Source organism: Excalfactoria chinensis, chromosome 7, assembly GCF_039878825.1.
Source record: "Excalfactoria chinensis isolate bCotChi1 chromosome 7, bCotChi1.hap2, whole genome shotgun sequence".
Taxonomy (NCBI): Eukaryota; Metazoa; Chordata; class Aves; order Galliformes; family Phasianidae; genus Excalfactoria; species Excalfactoria chinensis.
In genome coordinates this window covers 32,926,669-32,951,845 of record NC_092831.1, presented here as the reverse complement: position 1 = coordinate 32,951,845, position 25,177 = coordinate 32,926,669, and the positions used below count along the sequence as shown (strand labels likewise).

General features: G+C 44.1%; 1 protein-coding gene across 11 annotated transcripts in view; it reads left to right on the top strand.

The window, feature by feature from the left end:
• AGAP1 (ArfGAP with GTPase domain, ankyrin repeat and PH domain 1) overlaps positions 1-25,177 on the top strand; it is a 265,277-nt gene that overhangs the window by 161,544 nt on the left and 78,556 nt on the right. For 8 of the 11 annotated variants that reach the window (XM_072342545.1, XM_072342541.1, XM_072342540.1 and 5 more), the window contains 2 exons: positions 1,183-1,351; positions 15,380-15,541. In XM_072342545.1, coding sequence (XP_072198646.1) covers positions 1,183-1,351; positions 15,380-15,541 — 331 coding nt within the window. The remainder of the gene's footprint in view (positions 1-1,182; positions 1,352-15,379; positions 15,542-25,177) is intronic. The other 3 variants (XM_072342546.1, XM_072342547.1, XM_072342551.1) reach the window with 1 other exon arrangement.

Genomic DNA, 25,177 nt, shown 5'->3' with positions numbered 1-25,177 from the left:
GCTGTCCTCGTGTTTGTTCTATTTTCACTTATTTGCCTTCTGAAACGTCAGTAGCCACAACAGCACGTCCTGTGAGGTGAATATTTTGTTATTCGCCATCTCTACTGGAAGCATCTCTTTTGGTGTACCACAGGATTGCAGATTCAGTGGCTGTCTTACTTTAATGAACTGTCATTTGTCCTCTGTTAAAAAAAAAATACAACAAAAAAAAAAACCCAGGCTCATTTGCTTCTCTGTGTTCATCTGAAGAAGCCAACAGGCAATTTAGAGCGTGCAGCTGAAGCTGGAATGCAGAATCCCAAGCATATTCTTCCAGTGTAAAGATCAGCACAGCTCACTTTCTCCAAGGTTTCTTGGAAAATAGCAGCTGCAGCCAGTTGGCCATTGCCTTGACATAAGTTGCTGGATTTGCTTATTCCCTCCTTGTGTGCATTTCAAACGAGAATTAGGAAAAGCCTTTTCCACTTCTGGCTCCCAACTTTTAGTGTGTTTTCTCTAATCAGACCTGATTTGCATAATTTTCTCCCTGCTGTGATTTTTTTTCTCCATGTATGGAGGAAGGCTCATAATCTAAGGAGGCAGCGTTGTAATTTCAGAAACCTTGCCAGTTAGCCCGTGCCCTTTAATAACTTTGTGTTTGTTGATGAGCTTCAGCCAAATTTTATAGAGAAAGAAATAACTGCATAAAACGTTGATGAAATAGAGAGGAATGCACAAGCAAAGACAGTCAACTTAGTCTTGTCATTCTCTTTGGACCTGGCAAAGTTGCATTGTGTGGCTCAGAAGCAGCCATGCTGTGACTTGCCTCTTACCCTGCTGTTTGTTGGAGGGTGTAGTAGTTCAAGGCTTGGAATCACAGAATCATTAAGGTTGGATAAAAGCAGTAAAATTAATCTCGTCCAATCCCAACCCACCCCATTGTGCCCACTTACCACAGCCCTAAGTGTCACCTCTCCACTGTTATGGATGACCTCCAGGGTTGATGACTCCACCACCTCCATAGGCTGCTGTCTACTGCAGCACCACTCTCTTGAGAAGAAATTGTCCCTAATATCCAGCCTGAATTTTGCTGTAATGGATGAGAGCAGGTACAGGGCTGCATTCTTACTAAGCAGTATTTCAGTGCTTTCAGAACTACCTGTTTGATCCTGGTTTTTGTGTTGTTTTTTTCCCTCTTACCAGGACTACATGCAGAACGTTCACGGGAAAGAAATTGACTTGCTGAGAACCACTGTGAAAGTTCCTGGAAAGAGACCGCCTCGAGCTACGTCAGCTTGTGCACCCATCTCCAGTCCCAAAACAAATGGCCTTTCCAAGGACATGAGCAGTTTACACATCTCACCGAATTCAGGTAATGCCGGCCAAACAAGGGAAGAGCTGCTTTTCCAGTTGTGTGTAGGCAGTTGTCACGTATCACTGGGATGGGAATGAGGTTCATTATTCTAAAATCTCAGTGACCGCTACTGGGCAGCTTTGTAAGCTTTCTCTGATCTGGCCTCCACAAGTGATTCTCAATTTCTGAGTAACCATCAACGTCCATCTTTTATATTTGCGGTGTTGTACTTGCCAAAAGCCTACACGATTTCACCAAAGCCAGATTTGATGTGACCTTACTACTGACTCATTGAGTCTAATACTGTGAGAAAACAGGAGATGTGTCATTTGAAAGGACTATTATGGCTTCTTGGTGGCACCCACAGCACTTGCTTCCACCATTAGAAGGATGAGTAGTTATGGACTTTCCAGCAGCAAGATTCTTCTGTAGAAGACCATTTTATTTTCTTTATGGAAGGAGTTTATAGCTCTTTGTGAGCTCTAAATGAAGAATTTTATTGTTTGCTGAAGTACTTGTCCATACAGCTAAATGGATTTTAAAAATTGCTTTGAGAAAAACTGTTTAAGATGGTTTATTTTACTAAGCACACAGCTTATGCAAAACACATAATGGTATAGTGTTGGTATGGAGGTTTTGTCAGCATGTTTGGGATGACATCCATAAAGAGCCAAGTGCCTTTTCTGGTTATGACTAACATAGGCGTTTCCAGCACAGGCTGACAAAGCCATTCAAGCACGCTGCTATCTCTGTACAGTCAGCATTGAGTAGGTACAGTCAGCAACTGTAGGAAGGAGCTTGGCAAGAGAAGAGCAGTCCAAGGGTCTTCTCTTGTGTAGTAATGGTTATTTATGCTTCAGGCCACGGTGTGATCCTCTGCCTTTCTGCAGGGCAAATTACCCTGCTTTTTCCATCCAACTTCAGATGCTGCTCTTCGAGGTGAAAAGTTTAGATAAAAAATAACAATAATAAACCTTTTAGCTTTCCTTTGCTGCCACTGAGTGGACAGATACAAACAACAGTTCTTACATTGCATGTTCTAGTAGTTGATCTGGGGACCTGATGTGTCTGAAGGTGTGATTTCATCAGTCTTTGTTCAAGTTGTGACCTATGCCTGGAGAGGTGTGGAACTGGCGTTATCGTTAGGAGAGTTCATAGGACAAAGTTATTCATGGCTGGTTCGTTTTTGATATTTTGCTTTCTAATGTAGATGACTGGGAGCAGGGGTTGTTTTTCAGCATATCCCATTACTTAGGGAGGAGAAGTGCTGGTCTGAGTCAATATAGCAGCTAAAAGATGTTTTCTTTGTGGACAGTTGAATGGTTTGAAACAGGCAGCAATGTATTCCTTCAGAGAAGTTTCAGAAAACATATGCAGTAATACATAGCAATAGAAGTTTATAATGTGGTGTTTACATATTAAAGTTCTGAACTAATTGCTGCTTTCCAAGCATGTGAGAGAGTGTAACTAGGGAAAGAACCCAATCTCTTTATCATTACCCACTTGAATACCTTCACTTCCCCTCTTGTGTGACTGATCTTCAACCTTAGGCAAGATTCTAACCTGCTTATCTTTGCATTGCTTTCTTCCCTTAGATAAAGCAAATATCAATGTAATAACAATGCTTCCAACCAACTATAGGGGTGGCATAATTGTTTGGATACATCTTTATACGTTCCTGGGGGGAGCAGTGAAGGGCTGGACGATGTGTTCCCACCTTGCTGCTTGCTGCTTTGTGCCCACTTTGGGTGTCAATGGCTAATGGAGGTGGCCAAGCCTTTGGTGAGACAGAAGGGTTGGTTCTGGTCTGTCTGGTGGTTGCGTTTCTGTGCAGAGTGATCAGCATCAAGAGAGGAGCTTTATTAGAAAAGCCAAGCGCTGTTTTCCAAGCTGTACTGAAATCAATCGACAGCTGATGGATCCAAGCAGTGATTACTGGAGGAATCACAGCAGATCAGGAGTATACCCAGCAGCAGCTCAGCTGTGTGTCAGTGCTTATGTCATTCTCAGTGCTCTCATATTCAGGTAAGATTGAAGAGAGAGCTGCATTGCACACAGTGATTTTAAAACACATTGGGTCTGTTAGTGTCGTAAAAAGACAAAGTCGCAAGCTGTGCCTGGCTTGGCAGTCTGAACCTTCCTGTTCTCACGTGCACTTTTTATGCACAGGGGTCACGGCTTCTGTTCAGTGGGATGCCCGGAGGTACAGCTCAGCTCCCGGCGTGCCAGGAGGAGCCCTGGCATCCTGCACTCATCTGTCACACAGCTAAAAATATTTGCAAATTATCCCTTGTTCTGTCTGTCATGCTGTCTCAGAGCGTTTTCTCAGTTGCCAGTACAGGCAAAATGTTGTCTTCGTTGTAAGTGATATTTTGAAACCGATGGCAAGACTGAAATTGTCTGTCAAGATTTTGCTGTTGACAGGCTTATGTACAACAGATCTGCTGTGCCAAGGAGACTTTGGCCAAGCCCAGAAGAAATTAACATTTGCTCTTTTTATTAGCAAACATGCAATGTTCTCCCTGCATCGCATGGCAGCTCACCCCTGGAACAGTGATGCTTTGTATTCTTCTGTGCTTTTGCCAGTGCAGACTTGGTATCTGGAAATATTCTCCGTGCTTAGGATTGAGTTGTTTGATGTGGTCAGGATTTTCCTTCTGCTGTCACGAGATTGTATACAGGTAAGAAGATACGGTATTAGAAGAGCGCCAGTACTCAGTTACAATGTCTGAGGTCGATCTTGGAAATCAAGCTCTTAGCACGTAGGTAGTGATAAGCTTGGGCCCACTCAAAGCATTTCCTCGCTGTTTCAGCCCAGTGAGGACCTTTCCCAAGGTGCAGTGCTGTGTGACAGGAGCTTGGCCGTGCTGTTTGCACCTTGTGAGTGGCAGAACTTCAGCTGAGAACTAAGTGTGGAGCAACACGAGAAGTTTTCGGTACTGTGCTTTTGAGTCTCAGGCTGACCGCTGTATGCAGGAATTCATACAAGACCAATAGTAGGCAGAATTAAGCTGATTAGGGAGGTGTCACCATTGAATTCAAAAGGGATCTAACCGGTTTCGGGGTGATAGGATTTATAATGATCAAGTAGCAAGGGAAGGTTTGTCTCTTACATCTGTTAGCATAGCTGTCATGTGCAAAACAAGTTCCAAAGTCGTTCCTAGCACACAGAGCTTAGTGCTGCCTTGTGGCACCTCTCCAAACAGGATTGTTTTTGTGGTTTAAAGACTGTTTGATAAACACGAGCATATAACAGCCACCTCAATGACAGCAGCCTGATCTGTGAGTGTGTTTACATCCCAAACATCTGGAAGCAGCTCTCTCTGGGAGGCAGTCAACAACAAAAGCCAGGTTGCATCCTTTCCTGCAAGTTTCCTTTTCAGAGGTGGAAGGGAAATAAACACCCGTTATGAGGGTATATGAAGGAGAAGCCAAGATGACTGTTTTCTGCTCTACACTGGCACAAGAGCTGTGAAAAATCCACGTGTGTGCATGGTAGGGCAGCAACCAAAGTGAAAGGGAAGCAGCAGTGGGAGAACACAGTATGTGTTGTGCTTGCTGTTAGAAAACAGATGATGAGCATAAAGTAAGGCTGCTCCTGTTGCTAGCCAAGCAGCTAGCTCACAAAAAGGTGTGTTTAATCTGCCTGAATGTTTTGCCATGAAATGCTGAAAGGAAAAGCTAGCCTCCAGGCTTTCTTGTTTTCTTTGTGTTTGGGCTCTGTGTTTGGACTCTGAGATTCTGTGTGCCCACTGCTCCTAAGTCAGCACAGAGGGGGGGGAGGGGCTGTCCCACGTTTGTTGTATGCACGTTGGAAATAGCAAATATTGAACTGGGGCTTTATGAAAGGTGCCTGTCTCTGTTAATGTGGGAGAAATCTGTGAGCTGGGAAAAGGAAAGCTTGTTTCCTTTCACGCGTGTTTCTGAATATATTTTAGTTTTAAATCAAAGTTGTTGAACGTTGCTTAAGTAAAGATAATATAAATTTAACTTAAATTTTGCACAGAGCATTTTAGAAGGGTATAACTCGTGGACTTGCTCTGTTCCAGATGCAGCCAGCAGCTGGCAGTTCATCACGGCCGTGTTAGAGCCAGCAGCGTGCAGTTCAGCCTCTGGGCAATTCCCTTTGCCACTCCTCCATGGTCACTCCCTACCCTTGCTCCACGTGGGTCCCTCCCATGGATGCATGTCTTTCCCAGCTGATTCTGTATGTGCTTCCCATAGGCTGCAGCTCTCCAAGCACGGCTCCAAACCATAGGGCCACCCTCTGTCCCATAAGCCCAGTGTACCCAAAGCCCAAGCCACAGCAGGAGCTGCTGGTGTAGAAAGTTCACATCTAAAAATAGTACAGGCATAAATTGCTTCCTGATTAACAGTTCGTTTAAATAATTTGCTGCTATTAAACTTACTTACAGTAGTGAGTGTAGAGTATTTTCAGCATCCTAAAATGTGTTATCTGCATAGCCATCATTAAGGATGTTAAGGGTTGTTATCTGCTAAGTGTGTGTGGCATTTCAGACGTGCCGGAAGAGCCACGTGTTCACATTTTTATAAATGGGAGAATTTCCATTTGTTATTAATTGTGGTCATCTATCAAATCAGCACAGCGGTCGTTAAAGAGATCTTGCTTTACACTCAAGTGCTTGGAATCAGGCTGAGTTGGAGTGGACTGCCTTGTAGGTTTTTCGTATAGAGCCTGTGGTTGCTGGTTGGTGCTTTGTACTGGTTTTGTAGCATGAGCTCAACCTGAAATGTTTTGTGTGCTTGAACTTGAGTGTGAACTTCACAGTTCTACCACAGCTTGCAAATGCAGATTCATGGCTTACTTTTGGCATTAGTCATCCAAGGCAGTTTTCCATTGCGTTGGCTTTGCTGCTAGTTCGGTGACGTGCAGCTGTAGCGAGCGGAGGGAGAAATTGTCGCTTTCCACATTTGGATGGGGAAAAAAGCCAGTTTGCGTGTTGGAGATTTCCCTCTCACCCCACTAGAGGGTGATCCCTCAAGGTCATCTTGCCTAGTTCGTTCATGCCAGGGTTTGTGCTTTCTAGAAGCAGTTTGAGTTGTGTCTGTTCCATCAGATGAGGAAAAAGGGAGTGGGGCAAGCAGTGCCAAGTTAAGTATTTGATAATAACACTACCAGTGTTAAATCTTGGACAGGCTGTGATTGCTTGGGTTTTCAAGGCAGAAGAGGAGGAAGGAGACAAGGAGCTGTGTTACCATCCCTCCTTTCTTACAGTGGGTGTGTGGTGTCCATCTCTCCTGGTGACGAGCTGGGCAGACAGCAGGAATGTGTCACAAACCTTGGTGCAGGTGCCAACCAAGATACAGGCATTGCTCAGGCTGTGCCTGCTCCATTCTGGTTGCTTTTATGCCTCCGTTGCACCGTATCTGGAATATAAACCACGGCCTTGTGGTCTTGTCCATCTCGGTGGCAACGCTAACCAGTTGGATGTTCAGACCTTTGCGAAATTGCTTGTTCTTTTTTTTTTCCTCCAGTGAGTTTAAAATATTAAAGCCATCAGGAGGGTTGAAGCTGATTTACCAAAAGGGGGAAAAAAAAAAAAGAGATTCACAAATGTGTTTTGAGTATTGAACTGCCGTTGACATCTAAAGTCCCAACCATGCTGTTTTCCTCCACACTCGAGCAATCAGGACATCCAGCAAACCCATAAAAAACCAAACTAATAGCATGAATATTCAGTGACCTAGAATACTAATTATTGTCATGAATATTAATGCGATCGGACTTGCTTTTTCCTCTTCTCTTTCTCTCTGGCTCTCTCTCTCTCTCTTTTTTTTTTCCCCACTCAGCCGGCTCTAAAGATGGGCCATAATGAGAGCATTTAGGAGAGAGAGCGCTCTCCGCCGTGACAGGGACCGGGGTAATAAGGAGAGCTTGATTAACGCCGCGCACTTGGGGGAGAGATGAGAAGATTCACGTGGGCCTGTTGTGGGGGAGGCAATGAGGCACCGGCGGCTGTGTTGCTGCTCCCTCAGATTAATGAGGCCTAAGAGTGCATTAGGAACAGTGACAAAGGTTTGATCTAATGGGCTCAGTCATTTTTCCTTTGAGTGACAGACGCACAGAAGTAATTGGCTGTGCAGAATGGCAGCTCATTGGCAGTACTTAAGGATACATTATCCCCGTTGTGTGGCCCGCAGAGGCTGTTTATCAAAACTGCTCACACTGCAGACATGCATTCACTTAAGCTGCTGTTACAGCGGCGAGGGCTGCATGGAAAAAAAAGACTAATATCACGTATCTATTGTCTCGTTTCCGAAAATAAAGTTTCTTTGTTCCAATTTCCTAAGACTCCAGAAGGCATCTGAGTGCTCCCAGTCTAACCTCCATCCTGGAGGAGGATCCATGTGCTGCTCCCAGGGTGAGGGCTACCTTCAGCCCTGTGGGAAGGTTCCAGAGTTGCTTGGGTTAATCGTACTCAGCTTCCAGGTACATCTGTTGGCAGGTGAGGTCCCAGTTTGCTTTCCAGTTCCATTATTATTAACTTCCACAGGTAGTCAGAGGTACGGGGTACGTGCAGTGTCTCTGTCTCCGGCCCTGTGCGCGGTTGGTTTTACATGCGAGCAGCACAACACCTCAGAATTGGCTGGTTTGCTGTGATTTGTGCAAAGTCAAATTCACAGTTATTAACGGGATTCACAAGCCAATAACAGCAACACAAAGTAAACCATTTATCAACGTGAAGTGGTCACCTTTGGGTCTTAAAGTTGCGGTCTTTTAGCAAACGAGTAACCCCAAGCCGGACCCCCAGAAAGTGACACATCTTATTTATTACTTCTATTTGTTGAAAGCACTGAAAAAAATAGCATTGTGCCTGCTGGGAAGAGGAAGCTTCCTGCCTACGAGACAGGTCTGGCATCTTGAGCAGGAGCACTTTGTGAAGATGTTGGGTTTAACTTCTTTTAGAAGAGATGTCTCCTCAGATGACTTAATTTTTCCCCCACACTTGCTGCATTGGCTTGGCATGCTCTGAGAATAATAGCTTTCCTCGTTATACTCCCAGCACCATTCCCTTCACTGCCAGGATGTTTCTTGGCATCGCCTTGTTTGTTCATTAGTGGTGACCCTTCTCGGTTTACATGCTACTAAATCAAGCCCGGTTCTCAGAGGCTGCCCTGCCAGGCTGCGGGATGGAAGGTCTTCATGCGTTAATAGCTGTTTATCTTTGGGGAACTCACACAGAAAACAAACGCTTCTGGAATATGGTAACAAAGAGTGAAACAGTCAAAGAACTGTAGAAGTACTTGAGCAATCTATCCCGCATTAATAACCTCGCTCAAGAACGTGATTAGACAAGTTTGATCTCTCTGGCTCTTATTCCTCTGCTGCTCTTCTTGAAATCACAGCTTCTTTCTTGCCCTTCCACGCTGAACAACTGGATCAGAAAAGAAGGATCTGTTGGGACAGTAAAGTAAGTGGTTTAACCATTTCTCTGTGCTGGGCAAGAGAAGCAGGATGTGTATTTAAAAGATGGATGCTGGGATCTGAGATAGCAAACCCAACAGAGCCATTCCCAAATTCTCCTCAGTAAGAGGAGACGTTCGTATTTGTTGGAAAGCAAAAGGCAAAGAAGGCAGAAGTGTCACCTCTTACACTTTGAGCTGCTCCTTGTGAACATTTTGTTCGCTGGGAAGATTTCTGCTCAGCTTTGGCAATTAATTGAGAAACTTTACACGGAATTGAAGAAATGGGTAGGGGAATACTCTTCATATTTCTGCAGCTAGCAGAATGGCCTCTTTCTCTTTCCATTTTTTACCCTAATGCCTGAAGAAACTTCAGGGAGCACTGTTGGGTCTGGCTTTTTTATCAGGCAACCAACTGCTGGTCTAATCTACTTGCATTGCCTTTTATGAATTAGAGGGCATTTCAAGAATACGCAGTGTACTTGCAACATAAATTGACCCAACGTGATTTGAAACAATTAACCCTCTGATATCAAGAGTCAGGATTTCCTGACCCACAACTCTAATGTATTTTTCATTAGTTCTAACAGCTGGTGAACAGAGCCCTCTGGCCTTAAGAGGTTTATTTCTTTTTTGGAAGAGAAGCTCATAGTGAGCATGAGGAGCATAACACAAATAAAACATGGGCACTGTTAAAGCGGAGCGATAGCGTAGTTCATCCAATTCAGTCTTTTCCTGCCACTGTGCAGCCATTCTCTGCAGGTCTCATGTGCTGCTGCTTCAAGGAAAGGCAGAGTTCTGCTTCGCATCTCCTGCGGTGTCTGCTTGTCTGCTTGCCTTGTACATTCAAAAGCATATTGGTGCATATCTGAACCAAACTTCTTGCAACTGAGCAGCCTGGTGGGAATTCATCAGTGTGTGTGCAGCAATGAATGGACGTCATCTGCATGTATTTAAGGCTCTTTTCTCTCAGTTGTAGTTGTAATTAACGGGCAGCGTAGTTGGTGAAGGCTTAAAGTGATGTCATTAAAGTACCTGCTGTCTGGTGGTGATGCACCGTATTGTTTTAGTTATGTGGAAGTATTCCAAGAGGAACTGCTGAAATGCTGTTTGCAGCCCTGTTCCGTTACGAGAACATGGCAAAAGCCCAGAATGCTTTGTTTTTCTTCTTAAGCAGGTTACTGGAGATGTTCATCCTGAAAATGTCCACTGCTATGAAGACAGGCTGAGGGAACAGGGCTTGTTCAGCCTGGAGAAGAGAAGGCTCTGGGGACACCTCATTGCTGCCTTCCAGTGGTTACGAGCAGGAGGGAAACTGACTTTTGACATGGACTGATAGTGCTAGGAAAAAAGGGAATGGTTTTAAACAAAAGAGGGAAGAACCACATTAGATGTTAAGAAGAAACTACATACTCTGGGGCTGTTTGGGGCCAACTAGGATGGGGCCATGGTCAGCCTCAGCTGGTGGGGGCAACCAGCCCATGGCAGGAGGTTGGAACTGGGTGAGATTTAAGGTCCCTTCCAACCTGACCCATTCTACCATTATGTGATTCTGTGATAAGAAAAGCTGAAGTAATGCCTTCTGTGCACAGGAAATCAAGATATGCTCAGCCCTCTGTGTGTGTTTCCAGCAGCCTCTTGATATTTGTGCACGTTTGCATTCATCTGCTTAATTCCTCTTATGTTGAGTCCATTGTTTTTTACTTACTGTTTGTGGCTATTTGCACTGAATAGATGGAGTATAAGTGTTAGTATGTGCGCTCTCACTTTCTTCAAAGGCTCTTCTATTGCCCAAACTTGGAAATTACCATGAATCCTAATTTGGGTAGTTTTAATAGAGCTTAATTGTTTGAACATTTTTGTGAGCATGATCATAACAGGGTATTTTATAATATCAGAAAATATAGTTTTAATAAAGCTGTCTAGAGCTAGAAAGAGGAACTCTTCCTTTGATGCTCCTTTGGTAGATGAAAACATTTTTGTTCAATAGGAGACCAGCATCTTTTTTTTCGCTCATTTGAGACCAGTTCTGGCAACATACTGATATTCATTCAAATATAAATGCCATATTCACTTTGAAATGCAAATTGTTTAAAGAAAACTAGCATATGGTAGAGGTAAGTACCTTTTCAAATCAGCTCCTACACTTTAGGGATGTGAGTACAGCTAAAATTATTCTTTGGAAAGAATCTGGAGCCTTTGACACATTGAAGCTTGAACTAATCAAGGCCTCCCAGTAAGCATATACACATATCCATATCAAGGAAACAGTGCTGAGAATACATGGATTAGCATAGTAATTTAACTGCCCCCTGCTAATCAACTTAAGCGACCAGCTGATGCATATATGATGTATTTGAAGAGGCACTCTTTCAGAACTCCAGAGTGGGCCAAGTAGCTGACCGTGGATTTCATGGTAATGTTGAGTTATGTATTGATCTCTCTCTGTCTACATACAGATAGGTATTAATAGATTGGGAGATGTGTGTGTGTGTAACATGTACAGCTGGGGCAGACAGCAGATGCAGAATGCATAGTTAATTGTATGAGCCTCATAGAAAGGCTTTGTACACCTACCTCAGTGTAGAAGGTTTGCGTTTCAGTGAGCGTTGTTGGCTTGCTATTTTTATCTGTCTGGCTTGTATGCTAAAAGTCTGAGATGATTTCTGCTGTTGAGGTTTCATCTTTGAGCAAAAATGAAGTACTGTTGCATTGCACTGTGGAGGAGAGGAGGTCACACAGAGGGTGGTGACACACTGGCACATGTTGCCCAAGGAGGCTGTGGTTGCTCCATCCCTGGGCCATTCAAGGCCAGGCTGGATGTGGCTCTGGGCAGCCTGGGCTGGTGGCTGGTGGCCCTGCATACAGCAGGGTATTGAAACAGATGATCATTGTGGTCCTTTTCAACCCAGGCCATTCTATGGTTCATTCTGTGACTGGGGTTTTCCTGTTACAGAATGGAAAAACCATAGGACTGTTTGATAGAAGTCTTGTGCAGCAAGTGTGCAAGAGCAGCAGGTGGCTTTCAGTTCTACTGAGACAATGCTGCTGCAGTTGCAATGCATGTCTTGAGCTTGCTGCAATTAGATTGAGAAGCAGCAAGCAGACAGCAGTGGATTCGGAGACTGAGGTTTTTTAATAGAGCTGTAACTAACAGCTTTGTGCTAGAGTGTGTCCATTCCTACTACACCAGAGCAGGTTGTACTGTGTGTTCTGTAGGTCAGCCCACAGGCAGGGCCATCAACCTCCACATTTAATACCAGCCCAGGCTGCCCAGGGCCCCATCCAACCTGGCATTGAACACCTCCAGGGATGGACGGGGCATCCACGGCCTCTCTGGGCAGCTGTTCCAGCACCTCACCACTCTCATAGTAAAGAGCTACTCTCTGACTTGCATGCTCTGATGCCCTGAGAAAATCTTAGCGTCTGAAAGAAAGTGGAATGTAACCTTGAGTTGATGGTATGGCGAGGGGGCAAACTGATAGCAGGGTTATCAGACTGGCAGCAGAAAGAGCTGAGTTGGGTTGCGTTGTGGATCAGTAAAGTATAAAAAATGGGACTTGGCAGCTATTTGTTGCTAACAGCCCATAGCTTTCACAAATATGAAATGGAAAAAGGATTCCTATTCGGTTTACGCTTCTTCAACAGATGAATGTCATAACCTGGGCTGCAGAGCTTCTGAAGACGGCATTAAGCTGACAGCAATGCCTTTGGTGCTGACATGATGATGTCGAAGTCTAGATGTTATGCCAGGTGTCCAATTGAAACTTTAGATTTGCATCCTGGTTGGAAAGTGACCGGACACCTCTCTGTTAGGAAATTAAAAAGTAATTGTGAACTGGACAAAAGCTGTCAACGTACAAACATTGGTCTTAGCAATTCAGCCACCCAGCACAGGGTAATGGGGACACGTCAGGCAGAGATGCCCGGTAATTGTATTCCATTTTCCCATGATACCTGGGAAATGCTACATCTCAGCTTTCACGTACCAGCTTTCTCCTTCGTGATCTTTGTAACAAAGATTCTCCTGCAGGAATTCATCAAACGTAGCTTCCCATTTTACACGGCACAGGATGAAAGATAGCTACAGGCTGGAAGTGCGTGTCTGCGGCTTTACTCTTGTGTCAGGCAGGGTGGAAGCTATTTGTCAGGAGCATGATGGGGGGAGGAGGCCTGTGTGTGTTTCCCAATAGGAAACATAATTGTGAAAAGTAAGTTGCTTCCAAAGCCATTCGCTGGTGATATTCTCAAGGTGCTGCAGCAGAAATGAAGCAAAGCAAAGAGTTTGGATTGATCTGTCATGTAATTGTCACCTGTAGGTTTGATTTGATAAACTAAGTTAATTGCCAACTTAAAGGCTAACATACGGATTAGGAAGCAAGACTAGGAAAAGGTTGGTAACTTTGCTGTAAGCTCATTTAAAAAGAAATGAAGAAGCTGTAGGGATCTCTTTGGCTTCCATCACAGGCCCACAAGCCATCCGGGTGAGGAAAAGAAGCCATTTTTCTACTTAAATGTATCAAAATATAAATTGTTGAAAATGTTTTGAATGGAATGGGAATGCAGTGTAGCCTCTCAGCTTAGAAAGCTTAGTAGGGTTTTGCTTTGAGGTGGGAGAAAAGGGAAAATAGAGTCATTGGCAGAGCTCTGGAAGTGCTGGTTGAAAGGGAGCTCTGGGGGTATCTCTGCCATCCTGGTGCTTGGAGCAGGGCTGTGAGAGCTGCTGGGTGAGTCAGCCAATGACCTCCTGCTCACCAGACTTAACCAGCAATTCAGAAACCTCGTGTTAGTTACTTGGACCATCTTGGATCTTATCTTGTTCCCTAACAAGCTTAGGACATTGTGCTGAACCACATGGTGTCTGTGTTGGCCTAAATCCCAAGATCCTGGGCTCAGCATCTGTCATTCACATTCATCAAAATTATTTATTCACGCTCATAGTTTTTCTGGGTTGTGAGAAGTAGAGGAATAATTCTGCTGGTTAGCATCAGCAGCACCACTGAAATTCATTTGGTAGGAGCTATGTCTTAGAAGAGAACTGACAATATGAAACGTCAGCCTGTGTTTTCATTTAGTATTGCAACTCCAGAATGTTAGGCCGTGACTTCAAGCCTCGATTCCTTTCTCCGCTTCTGTGGGCCCCATTTCCTTGCTAAACTTCTTTTTTGGACGGTGTGTTTAGAAGGTGCTAAAACACCAGCTGGTGCAAATGGCTTTCAGCTGATAAATCCAGTGCACAGCATCCTGAAAGGGAGTGGGTGCAGACAGGATCTTTTTGACAGCTTAGAAGGTGATACTCTGATTGTGGACTTCTCATGGACAAAAGAGTTGCCCAGGGAAGGTGATCATGGACAAAAGAGGTGCCCAGGGAGGAAACGTGCCAGTGGCCAAAGCCCTGCCTTGGGACTGCCCAGAACAGCTCTGAAGCATACCTTAGACTTCATGCAATTGGGCAAATCCATTTAGTTTCTCTGTATGTTTCACATCTACAGAGCAGAGATTGTCAAACAGAAGTTCACGAGGCTGAGCAAGTACGTTCAACAGCAGGCAGACAGATGCAGTGAGAGATGGATCCGTGTTAAGGACTAAGGATGAGATTTAGTCTTGGGAAAAGGAGGGAGAAAAAGGGACAATTATGCCAACTCTAATAAACATGAAGTAGTTCACTGAGCTCCGCTGTCTTCCCAAAGGCTGCTCTGGGAAAAGACATAATGATAGAACTGGGAGTCAAGAGATCTGGGTTTTATTTTCATGTCTGCCACAATCTTCCTTTGTGGCCCAGGGTCATTTAACCTCTGAAAAATGGGGGAAATGATAGCAGATAATTAACAACCTCACAGGAGCATTGAAAATTAATTCATTAATTTTTCTGAACTCATCAGTGGAAGGTACAATGGAAATCCAAAGCGTTATCGTATCTTATAAAATTACGCCTGTTTCTTTGCATATGCTTTTGAAGAGTGCTCTTAAAGCCATGGAAGACCTCTGGGTTGCATTCTAAGAGCAGTCTCTGAAAGTCACCAGTGCCTTCTGCCCTTAGGAAGAGCCTGCCATGAGGAATGAAACCAGCATTGAGCAATATATTTGTATCACATGCAAGTCTTGTGCCAGGAATGGAGCAAAATATGGTCAGAAACAGAAACTCCAGAGTAGACTCTTTTGGCCCATCTCAAGTTGCGGACGGGATTGTTTTAAGCTTTATTTGGGCTTAGAGTATTTTAAGCAGCTCGGCTTGGCTGTCTCATCTCAGTTGCTCAGTTCAAGGATGTGTTTATTTTTTTTCATGTTCAGTTTTTCTTTTGTGTTTTAGCTGTAACAGTGGAGAACCTGTGCAAAACGTGCCCGGTAGCAGGGTTGTCGAGGCTCATGCTTTCCAGAAGGCAAATGAACAGGATGAGCTTAAATATGGCAAATTTAGGCTGTTTTGTTGGAAGCCCCTGGTGAGATTGGAGTGGGCTGCTTTAATCTGTGGTCTTCAGAGTTTCAGGGAGGGCTGCGTTGCTTTTTCTGTTGGTGGAACACTTTCTTTTTCTGCTCTGTTAAGATCTTCATGCCATCCGTCTTCATGTCAATCAATTTTATCTTCTCTATTGACACAATTTGTTTTCCATTTATGTCTAGGGAACGTGACTACTAGCACATCTGTGTCTCAGATGGCAAGTGGGATCAGTCTAGTCTCCTTCAACAGCCGTCCGGACGGTATGCATCAGCGCTCTTACTCGGTCTCCAGTGCAGATCAGTGGAGTGAGGCTACAGTCATTGCAAACTCTGGCATTAGCAGTGGTAAGAAACTTGGAGCTGGGGGGGGTGACCTGCTTTGGGGTGAATTTGGTGTTTTGTGGTTAAAGTGAAAATACAACTAGATGTTATTTGTCCAGTTATTCTGTTGGAAGCCAAACTTCCAGCATCTGAGGGGAAAAGGAGGCATGGCGTGAAAGAACGGATTAATGCAATGCTTTCTCAGTGGGAAGAACTAATGTGTGACACCACTGCTTAATTATGATGTCAGGTACATAATGTAGGCTGTTCACTTCGTATTCCTATTTCCTTACCCTGAGTGGTTGGTATCAGCAGTATATTACCCTGCAGACCTGTTCAGAGGCATGCCCTTTCTTCGTTGTGGCCTTGCTTTGAAGGATGCATGCTGCTGGCATACCTGTTTGGTTTTTTTTCTCTTTTAGCATTTTCCTGCAGACTATTTAACAGCGCTAAGAGGAGCAAACGCTCTTCCAGATGGTGTTTTGTATTGAGAGTAACAGCAAAACAGCTTGTTGCTTTTAAAGGATGTGTAAGATAGCAGGGAAACATTGCACAGGGGAGGATTAGGGCGCATTGAGGCAGCCGTGGCACTCGTGGGGGATGAGAGTGGAGGGCTCTGTGATAGCGAGCTGCAGGTCAGGTTGATACTGGGGAAACATGTGGGTCTGGGGCATGCAAGTGAGGAAACCATGGGAAGCTGCTGAAACAGAGGGAGGCAAGTGAAAGGGAGTTGTGTGTGAAAGAGAACTCTGCACAGAAATAAAGCAGGATTATGGATAACAAGAGAAGGTACGTGCATAAGGGAGGAGACAGGGAGGACTGTCTCCTGATGGCTGTTTCAAAAACAGGGAGAATGGCAGGAGCATAAAAAACTGTTCCGTGTGTCTCATGCTTGTCTGTACACTGCTGAAGGGTCGAGTCTGTGGTTTTCAAGCAGCTGTGGATAGATTTTCAATGCTGCCTTATTGGAAAGGAGAGTTCACCACCTCAGAGCAGGCTGGCATTCATGCTCAAGTTTGTGGTTGCTTAAGCACATCCACCTCTGGAGCTCTGAATTTTGCAGGCAGCACCTTCAGCAGTGTGATATTTGGATCAGAATGATACAGATTTGGATCAGGGATTTTCTAAAGCAAGCAGAATGGTGAAGTTCCTCAGCGCTGTTCTTTGCAGCGTCAGCCCAGCTTACCTGCTTTTCTTTGGGACCTGGTTAGTCTCTCAGGACAGTCAGCATTCTCTTGTTTTCCTTCTAGCAAGGAGAGTATTTTCATTCACCCTTTGCATTGCTAATGTAGCGGTTCCTTTAGACTGAACTAGTTTCACGGTTAAGGCTGCATGCTCTTTTATGTTCATCCACCCTGATTCTGCTTTGTTTTTAAAAGGTTGTACTGGAGCTTCAGCTTTTCAGCGCCCTTCTTTTACACTGTAGTTCTTCAAAGGAAAGTTGGAGAACGTTGTGTGTTCTCAGTGGGTTGAAGGAGAGTGAAAGTCAAGGCATAGCCAGTGCCTGGTCCATGCACCTGACAGACCTGTAGGCAGCTGAGCAGGTGCCATCCCTTTAGCAGATGTGAAAGCCAAGGTTGTAGGGGAAGGACATCTTCAAATGCAAGGTTGTAGGGGAAGGACATATTCAAACGCAAATGAAGGACATCTTCAGACTCTCCAGGAGTTCCTAAAAGTGGCATGTAATTAATGTGCTGAAAAGTAGAAATAGAACCTAACTTCCTGCTCCTTCCCCTTATGGTGCTGTTTCCACACTGAAGGGGTTCACTGCAGTTGTGGTGGCTCCTGGTTCTGCACTGCAGCCTGTTCTAAATTACTGGGGAAGAGAACCTTTCCTCCTACACAACCTCTGTACTCTTCTGACTTGATGTTCATGTATGATTACTTCTGGATCAAAAGAGATGACAGCTAGAATTATCTATGAAGTATCTATTCCGAAGCTGAAGTTGACTGGTGGGTGGTTCTGGATCAGCCTGCCTTCATTTCTCGCAGAGGTTCTACTTTCCTGAAACAATAAGGAGTCGCTTTAATACGTGAGGAAAATGGAGATAATGGCCATTTATAGCCAACTGAATGTCAGCGTAAACAGAGGGACTGTAATAAAAGGGCTGCAGAGCATCAAGAACATTCCTTTCCATCAGTGTATCGTCCTTCCATAAGCCCATAGATGTGTCCTTTATGCCAGCAAGCTGACGCATGAAAAACCCTTTTTAATTTCAGGGTTTTTTTGCTTTTTTTTTTATTATTTTTCTCCATTAAAAGATCTTGAATTTTAGTCATAAAAAGATAATACTGTGAAAGCAGCAGGTACGGAGAGAAGCTAAGCATCTTTTGGAATTCAAATGCCGATGTACTGGAGGATATGTCTGCTTATTGTCACACGGTTTTATTGTAGACAAAATAACATATTGGGATTCAATTTTTCTCCTCACCTTTATTATTTTTTTTTTTTTCCCCCACATTAAATTAATACTTTGTGTGGCTCTGGAGAACTTTTCAAAGTCTTCGGAAGCAGACCTTTGGTTTCCTGGGGCTTCTGTCTTTCAAGCAGCTGTGAACATCTCCTAATTAGATAAATTACTTTGTAGTGGGCAGAGCCACAAAACAGGAGGTGCTGGATAAATTAAAGGGGAAAAATAGAAAAATCCATTCTCTGAAATGGAATGCCCCACTGCTTTATGACTATTACTGTTGTAAGGTTTTACATTTAAGTACCTGAGGTTTAAAATTAAATGTCTAATATAATTTGGCACCGGTAACATGAAGCCTGTGACTGCCCTCAGAGAAAATCCAGACAGCTTAGTTCAGTGTTTCAAATTGCTGCCTGCCAGATAGCGAGCGGCCCACCCCAATGGCTCACAATTTAGCTAGATGCCGCCCGCTGCTCCGTGTGATTTTAAATTCACTAACATATTTGTCTTAAAACTCGGAAATTTAAAGAGGCTGCTCCAGAAGTACATGAAAAATTAATGCCTTTTACATTTTTTCTTACTCTTGTAAGTACTTGACAGAAGTAATTTTAGCAGCAAGCGAGAATAAAAACTGGGGGCAGTAAATCCCTGTCCGGGAACCCCTTGTGTGGATTCTTTATGGACCCAGAATTGATCTACATGTCAGATCCTGATGTAGTTTAAACTGTTTATCACCCTAATGGCAGCAGAGAGACCGTGAACACCAACTTATAATCCTCGGTGAAAGAAATTGGTGTTTGCAGTCAGTGAAGGAGCAGTTGAGTGTTATTGATAGATTCAGAACGATTACCTCCGCCGCCACGATTGGCTGAGAGGTTCTCCTGGATCGGGTCGGCAGGAAGGCTGCGGGGTTGGTTGGGTTCTTATGGATACGTCTTGATGGATGATGCTGTGATGCGTCTCAAACTTGAGTAGGAAGCAGACCCAGCAGTGGAAAGCAGACCTAGCAATTAATATTAGCTAGCAGCATTGCTATCAGTAATGAAAGATACGGCTGGCTGTTGTGCAGCCCTTACAGTTTGTACGAGCTGGAGAGGCACCTTCAAACTTGGCAGCAGTGGAAGAGACTGCAGTCAAAATGCAGCCAAAATCCAGTTTGGGAGTCTTAACCCCTAAGAAATGGAGGGCGTTGTTTCCTACCCAACAGTGAGGAAGCAGCACATCTTTTTCCTCTTCTATCAACGTGAGAGTTTTTGCTTTGGCTTCTAAGCATACCATAGGGAAGTGTTTCTTTCTGTAAGCGTGCCTGGACCAGTGCTTCAAACAGCAGTTTGTGTGGGGTGGGGGTTTCTTTATTCTTGATTTCCAAACTGTCTTTTGAGTTCTGGCTTGATGGAAAATTCCACAGATATAAAAAATAAATCAAATATCTGCTTAAATATCACCCACTTAGGTTTTATCACCGTACGATTGCTTCTACAGGCCATTTGATCTCTGCTGTAATTTATATAAATTGTAATACCTGGTGTCTTTTCGGTTTCTAACGGCTTGGTTTTAGGGTTTGTTAATGTGAAATTGAGTTTTCACTGTGCCACGGGGTACGGGAGGTCGTTGGGGTGTTTATATTAATGCAGACCTTACAACTTGCCTTACTTTTCTGATCATAAGCGCTCGAAATGATTAAACGGCGGAGTCTTGTGCTGTGCATTGTCGTAACACTTTCATCTCAGAAATGAAGCCGAATGCATGTTTGAGAGGGGTTTGAATTCAATAGGCAGTTCTCGGCCAGGATAAATTATGTAATTTCAGATAGATTTATGGAATTTCAGAATTGTGGTAAGCGCGTATAAATGGTTTAGGCTGGAAAAGCTATTTCTTCCTTTTGAAAGAAGGAAGTAGTTAACTGAGGAGCAAATATGAGGTTGCTTTCTTGTTTTCTATCTGCTCTTGTATTTCCTGCAGTTGCCAACAGGTAAAACTGCTTTAGTTAGACCGTAAGAATCTCAGGTGAATGGGGGAGCTGCAAGAACTGATGGTAGTTCTTGCCCTTCTCACAGAGCTTCCCAGTGGTGTCATGGAATATAGGCTCTTACTTTGTACTCTCTGGATATTTATTTGTTGCCCAGATGTTGGTAAAACCTATCCTGATGTACAGATAAAGAACACGGCAACAAAACCCCTGCAGTCCCCTACTTGTGCAGTTGGGTTCAGGCATTGCCAGTTTACCTTCTGCTCTGCCTTTTACCATGGGATCCAGGCTGGGGTTGGGGTTATTTTAGTGCCATGGGCTTGGAGCCATCGATGAGACGTTGCCATTGGATCCCACATCTGGCAAGGCATGTATGTCCACCAGGGATTTAAAAGAATTAAATGTGTGGGAGCAGATCTTCAGCTGCTGTGTTTGTGCTGAAGGGGAAGAGGTGGTGCTTACATACAGTCAATGGCAGTGAACTGCTACCTGCAAAGAACTGAAGTCTCCATGCAGCTCAGTTTAGGGCTAAGAAGGACTTTGGGAACATGGATATTCCTGCCCAATTTTTCTGGTTTTCAGCTAAATATTTCTGTATTTGCTGAGTGCTGCTGTTGAAATACGGAGTTAGATGGATTTTTTTTACTGTTCTGCTGTTCTCCACAAACCCATCTGCTTTTCCTAGTAAAGATCCTCTACTTTTTGACCCCTCCCAGCCCCTGCTTAAAACATAAAGAGCTGTTCCATTCAGCAATTACATCCCATGCTTGGTTCCAAAATGGCAAGGAATGTGAGTTTTCATCTCAGGATAATTTGACACTGGCAGCCTCAGACCTCATTCTCGTCTTAATCTTGTTCACAGCCCCAAGTGTCAAATGTCTGTCAATGAATTGTTTATGTGATTCAGTTAACTTGGTGAGTGGGACTGTAGTTACACGGCCTCCAGAAATCAGTACTTCCAATGCAGGGAAAGCAGATCCCTGCTATGGATAGCAGTGGAAGCGTGGGGCACTTCTGTCTTCAGGTTGGCTTGGTATCTCTGACAGCAGCTGCAGGCTGGCTCTATGGAGCACAGATGTTGAACAGACACAGCACTGAAAAACCTGTATTCTATTCACTGATTCCCTGCATCAGTATGTGTCCAAGTGGAAGGGTTAATACTGCAGATGAGCACGCCCTTGTAGGCAGTGAGTTGTTCACCAGGAAAGCAGCCCTGTAATCTCATTTGTATAAAGAGTGCTCAGCCTTCCAAAGACTTTTCGTGTTTGTTTCTTGTTTAATGTTGCTTTAATCTTCAATGTTTGTAGTATTGGAATGAGTTTTGCTGTGATCTTTCTTGGCAGGTGAGTCACCAGATGGTCTGAGATGTACCATCAGCTGTGATTATTTTTCCCTGTGTCTCAGAAATAAATGTGACCTGTGGCATAGATAGCTGTAATAGTGGCAGAGGCATCAATGTGTTGCCTAAATTCAGGAGGACTCGTCTTTTGGCTCAGGCTATTTGAGCTGCATTTGATTTAAGGATACCTGGAGTGCTATTTACCTAAACTTCAGTAATATACATTTATGTAATAACCATAATGGAAATGTTAAACTGAAGTAGAATTTAGGGATGTTGAAAACACAAAGTTGGGAGGGTTAAAAGTTATACATAGTTACCATTGAAGTAATTCCAACTTTCAGAACTCTTTTGTCCATACTTTTGAAGTCCGAACAGATGCTTGTAGTAATTAAACTCCTCATTTAATGTCTGTTCAGAAGCACGCTGCTTTGTTTTGCCCGTTTCTGGGTGAAGTGTGTGCAAGAAACTCACATGGTGCTTTTATTCCTTCTCAGGCTTAATGAAGTTTCTGTTCCAATTAACATGAGTGCTTGCCTCATCAAGCATGTCTGTTTGCAGTCTCGGTTTCTTTCCAGTCCAGATCACAGAGCATTGGGTACGGGGATGTTGTGTATACTTTACCTATGGAATCCAACACTTCAAAGCCTCTTCACAGCATATGCAGTTCAAGGAGTGAAAGAAGCCTCTGTGTAAAACCTGATCTGCATCTCCTTCACAGCCCGCTGATTGCAGGGGAGCAGCTGAAGCTCGGCGCTTGGCTTCCTGCAGGTGGAAGAGCATCTCCTTTCAAGTCCCTGGGCCGTGCATTTGTTACAGTTGATACAGCTCCTTAATTCAGTGGCTGTGTGTGCCACCCACAGCCCAGGCTGAGGAGTATCCAGTTTACAAGAGGCCTCATGCAAGTGCTTTATCTGATGTGTGCATTTAGCGAGAGCAGGAGAAGGGCCCTGACTTCAGTCATCCCAAACCCTCAGAAGGGCTGGGAAAACCAGGAAGGAGTGCTTGGTAACGTTGTAAAAAACACAACAACAAAAGTTTGTCAGTGACATTTGCATTATCTGGCACCTATGTAAGGCACCAGGGCCGTTGCTTCATGTGAAGAGCAAGGTGTGTTTTATGTTTCAGCTATATGCTGTTGTAGTTTTTGCCTTTCCTTAAGAGTATCGTGAGTGTTGCTTTCATGGTTTGCTTTGCTTTCTATTGCTGGTGCTCATGGCAGGCGTTAGCAGGAAAGCCTGAGCCTTCTCCTAGCACGATGTGCTTCAGTGACTGTTTAATAAACAGCAGCCATCCATCTTTAATTGGAAAATGTTAAGAGTCTCTTGGTTTTTCCAAAATGCTGATCTTCAGGCTTGCCACTGAAGTCCTGTGAACTGATTGTCGACAGTTCCCCAACCTCTTCTCAATTACCAGAGAGTGAGTTTGATGCTTGAAGTTATCCACAGGTTATACAGACTGGAGGTTAAAGTACGAGACTAGAGACAGGCTACGTGGCTCTTCGCCTGGCTCTGAGCATCTCTTTGAAGAGAGTCAGCTCTTCCTTTGTGTCTTATTTTGCTTAAGTTGAAATACAAGGTAAATATTTTAGGAGGAAATGGTTCAGCAAGGCATACATTCATTATTTTCCAAGTGCCTTGAGACCTCAAGGCTCTGTTTCAAAGCAAAATGTTGATGTGTGAGGGTTTTTTTTTGCAATCAGAAGACAATGCTGATTGTTAGATCAGGGCAGAGCTCTGACCCTCTCCTTGTAGTTGAGTGAGTTTATTATTCACATCGATTTGATGATTGAGGATATAAATTAGTATATTTCACACGGTCTTATGTGTACTTGATCATTATCCAGCTCGCTCAACCAGGATGTATTTTTTTTAGTGGTACTCCAAGTGCTTATTTTCTTGCCAGTCACCATTAATTGGGCTGGTCTTGCTGGGGTTGCTAGGTGCCACAAACAGCAGTCAGTAATTAGGGCTGGGTGCACAGTTATCTACCTGCCAACAGTGGTTTCAGGGCCATATAGGCGCAAACAGTACATGGCTCAAACTGGGAGGTGCTGCCCCGAAACCACCCTATTGGCCGTACTGTTTCTCTTCCAAAGGGCCATCCGTCCATCTGGATGGCTAGGAACTAGTTACCCAAATAAACTAGTCCCTGTGGCAGTTGTCTTCTGTAGCACTGCTCACCTCTCCTTTCTGTGTCAAGGTGACGGACTGGAGAAGCAACACCCATAACATCATCCGTGCCATTCAGAGCAAATCAGGATGACACCATGTAAGAACCACATCTCTCTTCTCAACAGATCCGATGCTGCCCAGCAAAAACATCGCACTGGAGAATCAGACATCCCTTATACATGTAGACTGTAGATCTGCTCGGTGAGAGCCACAGAGGTAGTTTGCCTTGGGACGTGGTGCCATCCTACAGCATCTACGAGTCGCTTTCTAATTTGTTGTCCTTACGCATTCGCACAACTTGTCACATTTGATCTTTCCCCAGGGCACATTTGGCGTACCGTACAGATGAGGGGAGCACAAAGATGCATCAGTGTGGCGGAGGATGAGACAAATTAGAACACTGTGTTAACTCAGGAAGCAGTTAATGTCTCTGCACCTGACCTCAGCCTGCTTCAGGCGGGACGTGCAGGGGAAGGGCTCGCAGCCCTTTCCTAGGTCAGGATCTGAGACCTGCAGCTCCTCTCATGCAATAGCCTTTACTGCTTATGCTCATCACCGGTGTTGGCAACATAGCAGAAATAGATGCTCCCTGTATCAGATCTTCAACTTCTGGAGGACGTGAGGAGCTTACTTTGTAAGACAGCTTTGAAAGAAAGCTAAATGGAAATGTTTTTCTTTCTTTTCTTCCTAGCAATGTGTAAACTTCTAGGGAGCAAATATGCTTTGCTAGCACAGCAGTACGGTGCTCCCTAGGAGGGAAAATGCAGTGAGCAACATACTTTCTCTTTCATTTTCTCTCTCTTTTTTTTTTTTCCTAAAGTGCTGTGTTGCATTCTTCGCTTTCATCCTGCCTTTACGATGGCCAGACACCGTGTGTTAGTAGGAAGTGAACTAGAGCTAACTTTGTCTTTCCTTTAGATAAGAAAGATTGTAACAAGTGTCTTACTATCCTGGAAATTATTGAAGCCAGTCCTTCCGATACATATGCCGGAGTGTCATGAGACTAACTTTCTCTCTCAAGTCTCTGGATAATGTCCCTTGCTTGTCACAAAGTGGCTTATTAGGCTTCCAAGTGGAAACGATCCTTTCATGCCAAACATGCCTTCAGGTCTGCTTTGCTTGAAGCACGCTAAGATGTATCAAAAGGCAGAACCTCCAAAAGTAGGGGGATCTTTTTGTGTGTGTGTGTCGAGAAGGAACCTTTGTTTTTCTTATTTAATTGAAATTGCCATTAGAGGAAAGGAGACGGTAACTTGGGCATTCAGTGGGGCTTTCTGTACATGACAGGGTAGCTTTGTGATTTACAAGCTCTAGACATAAGGCTGGAAAAATGGTAGACGCCGTGGAAAGAGAATACTCCTGAGGCTCTTTCATCTCCATCCCACAGTTCGGCTCAGAGCTTCCTTTTAATTTCTTTCAGTGCAAGCAGGTTAATTTAAGCCCTCAATAGCTTGAATGTCCGAGTTAAATTCAGCTAATCAATGACCGGACAGGCCGAAGGGATGAGCTGAGTGTGTGTTGGAAATGTTTGTGCTTTTTCTTTCCTGCACGCTGAAGCCTTGTTGCCAACCCTTCTCCCCACTCACAAATGTTTATCACTGTCGGCAGGCTTCCGCCGAGCTGCGGGTTTGACAGGTTTTTAATGTCTGTCCTGTACATCCATGCCTTATACGCAGTCATTGTGCAATTGCAGCATCCCTTTAACTTCAGTTTGAGGCGGAGGAGGAATATAAAGAACTTGATAGAACGTTTATGGTAATAGCTGTA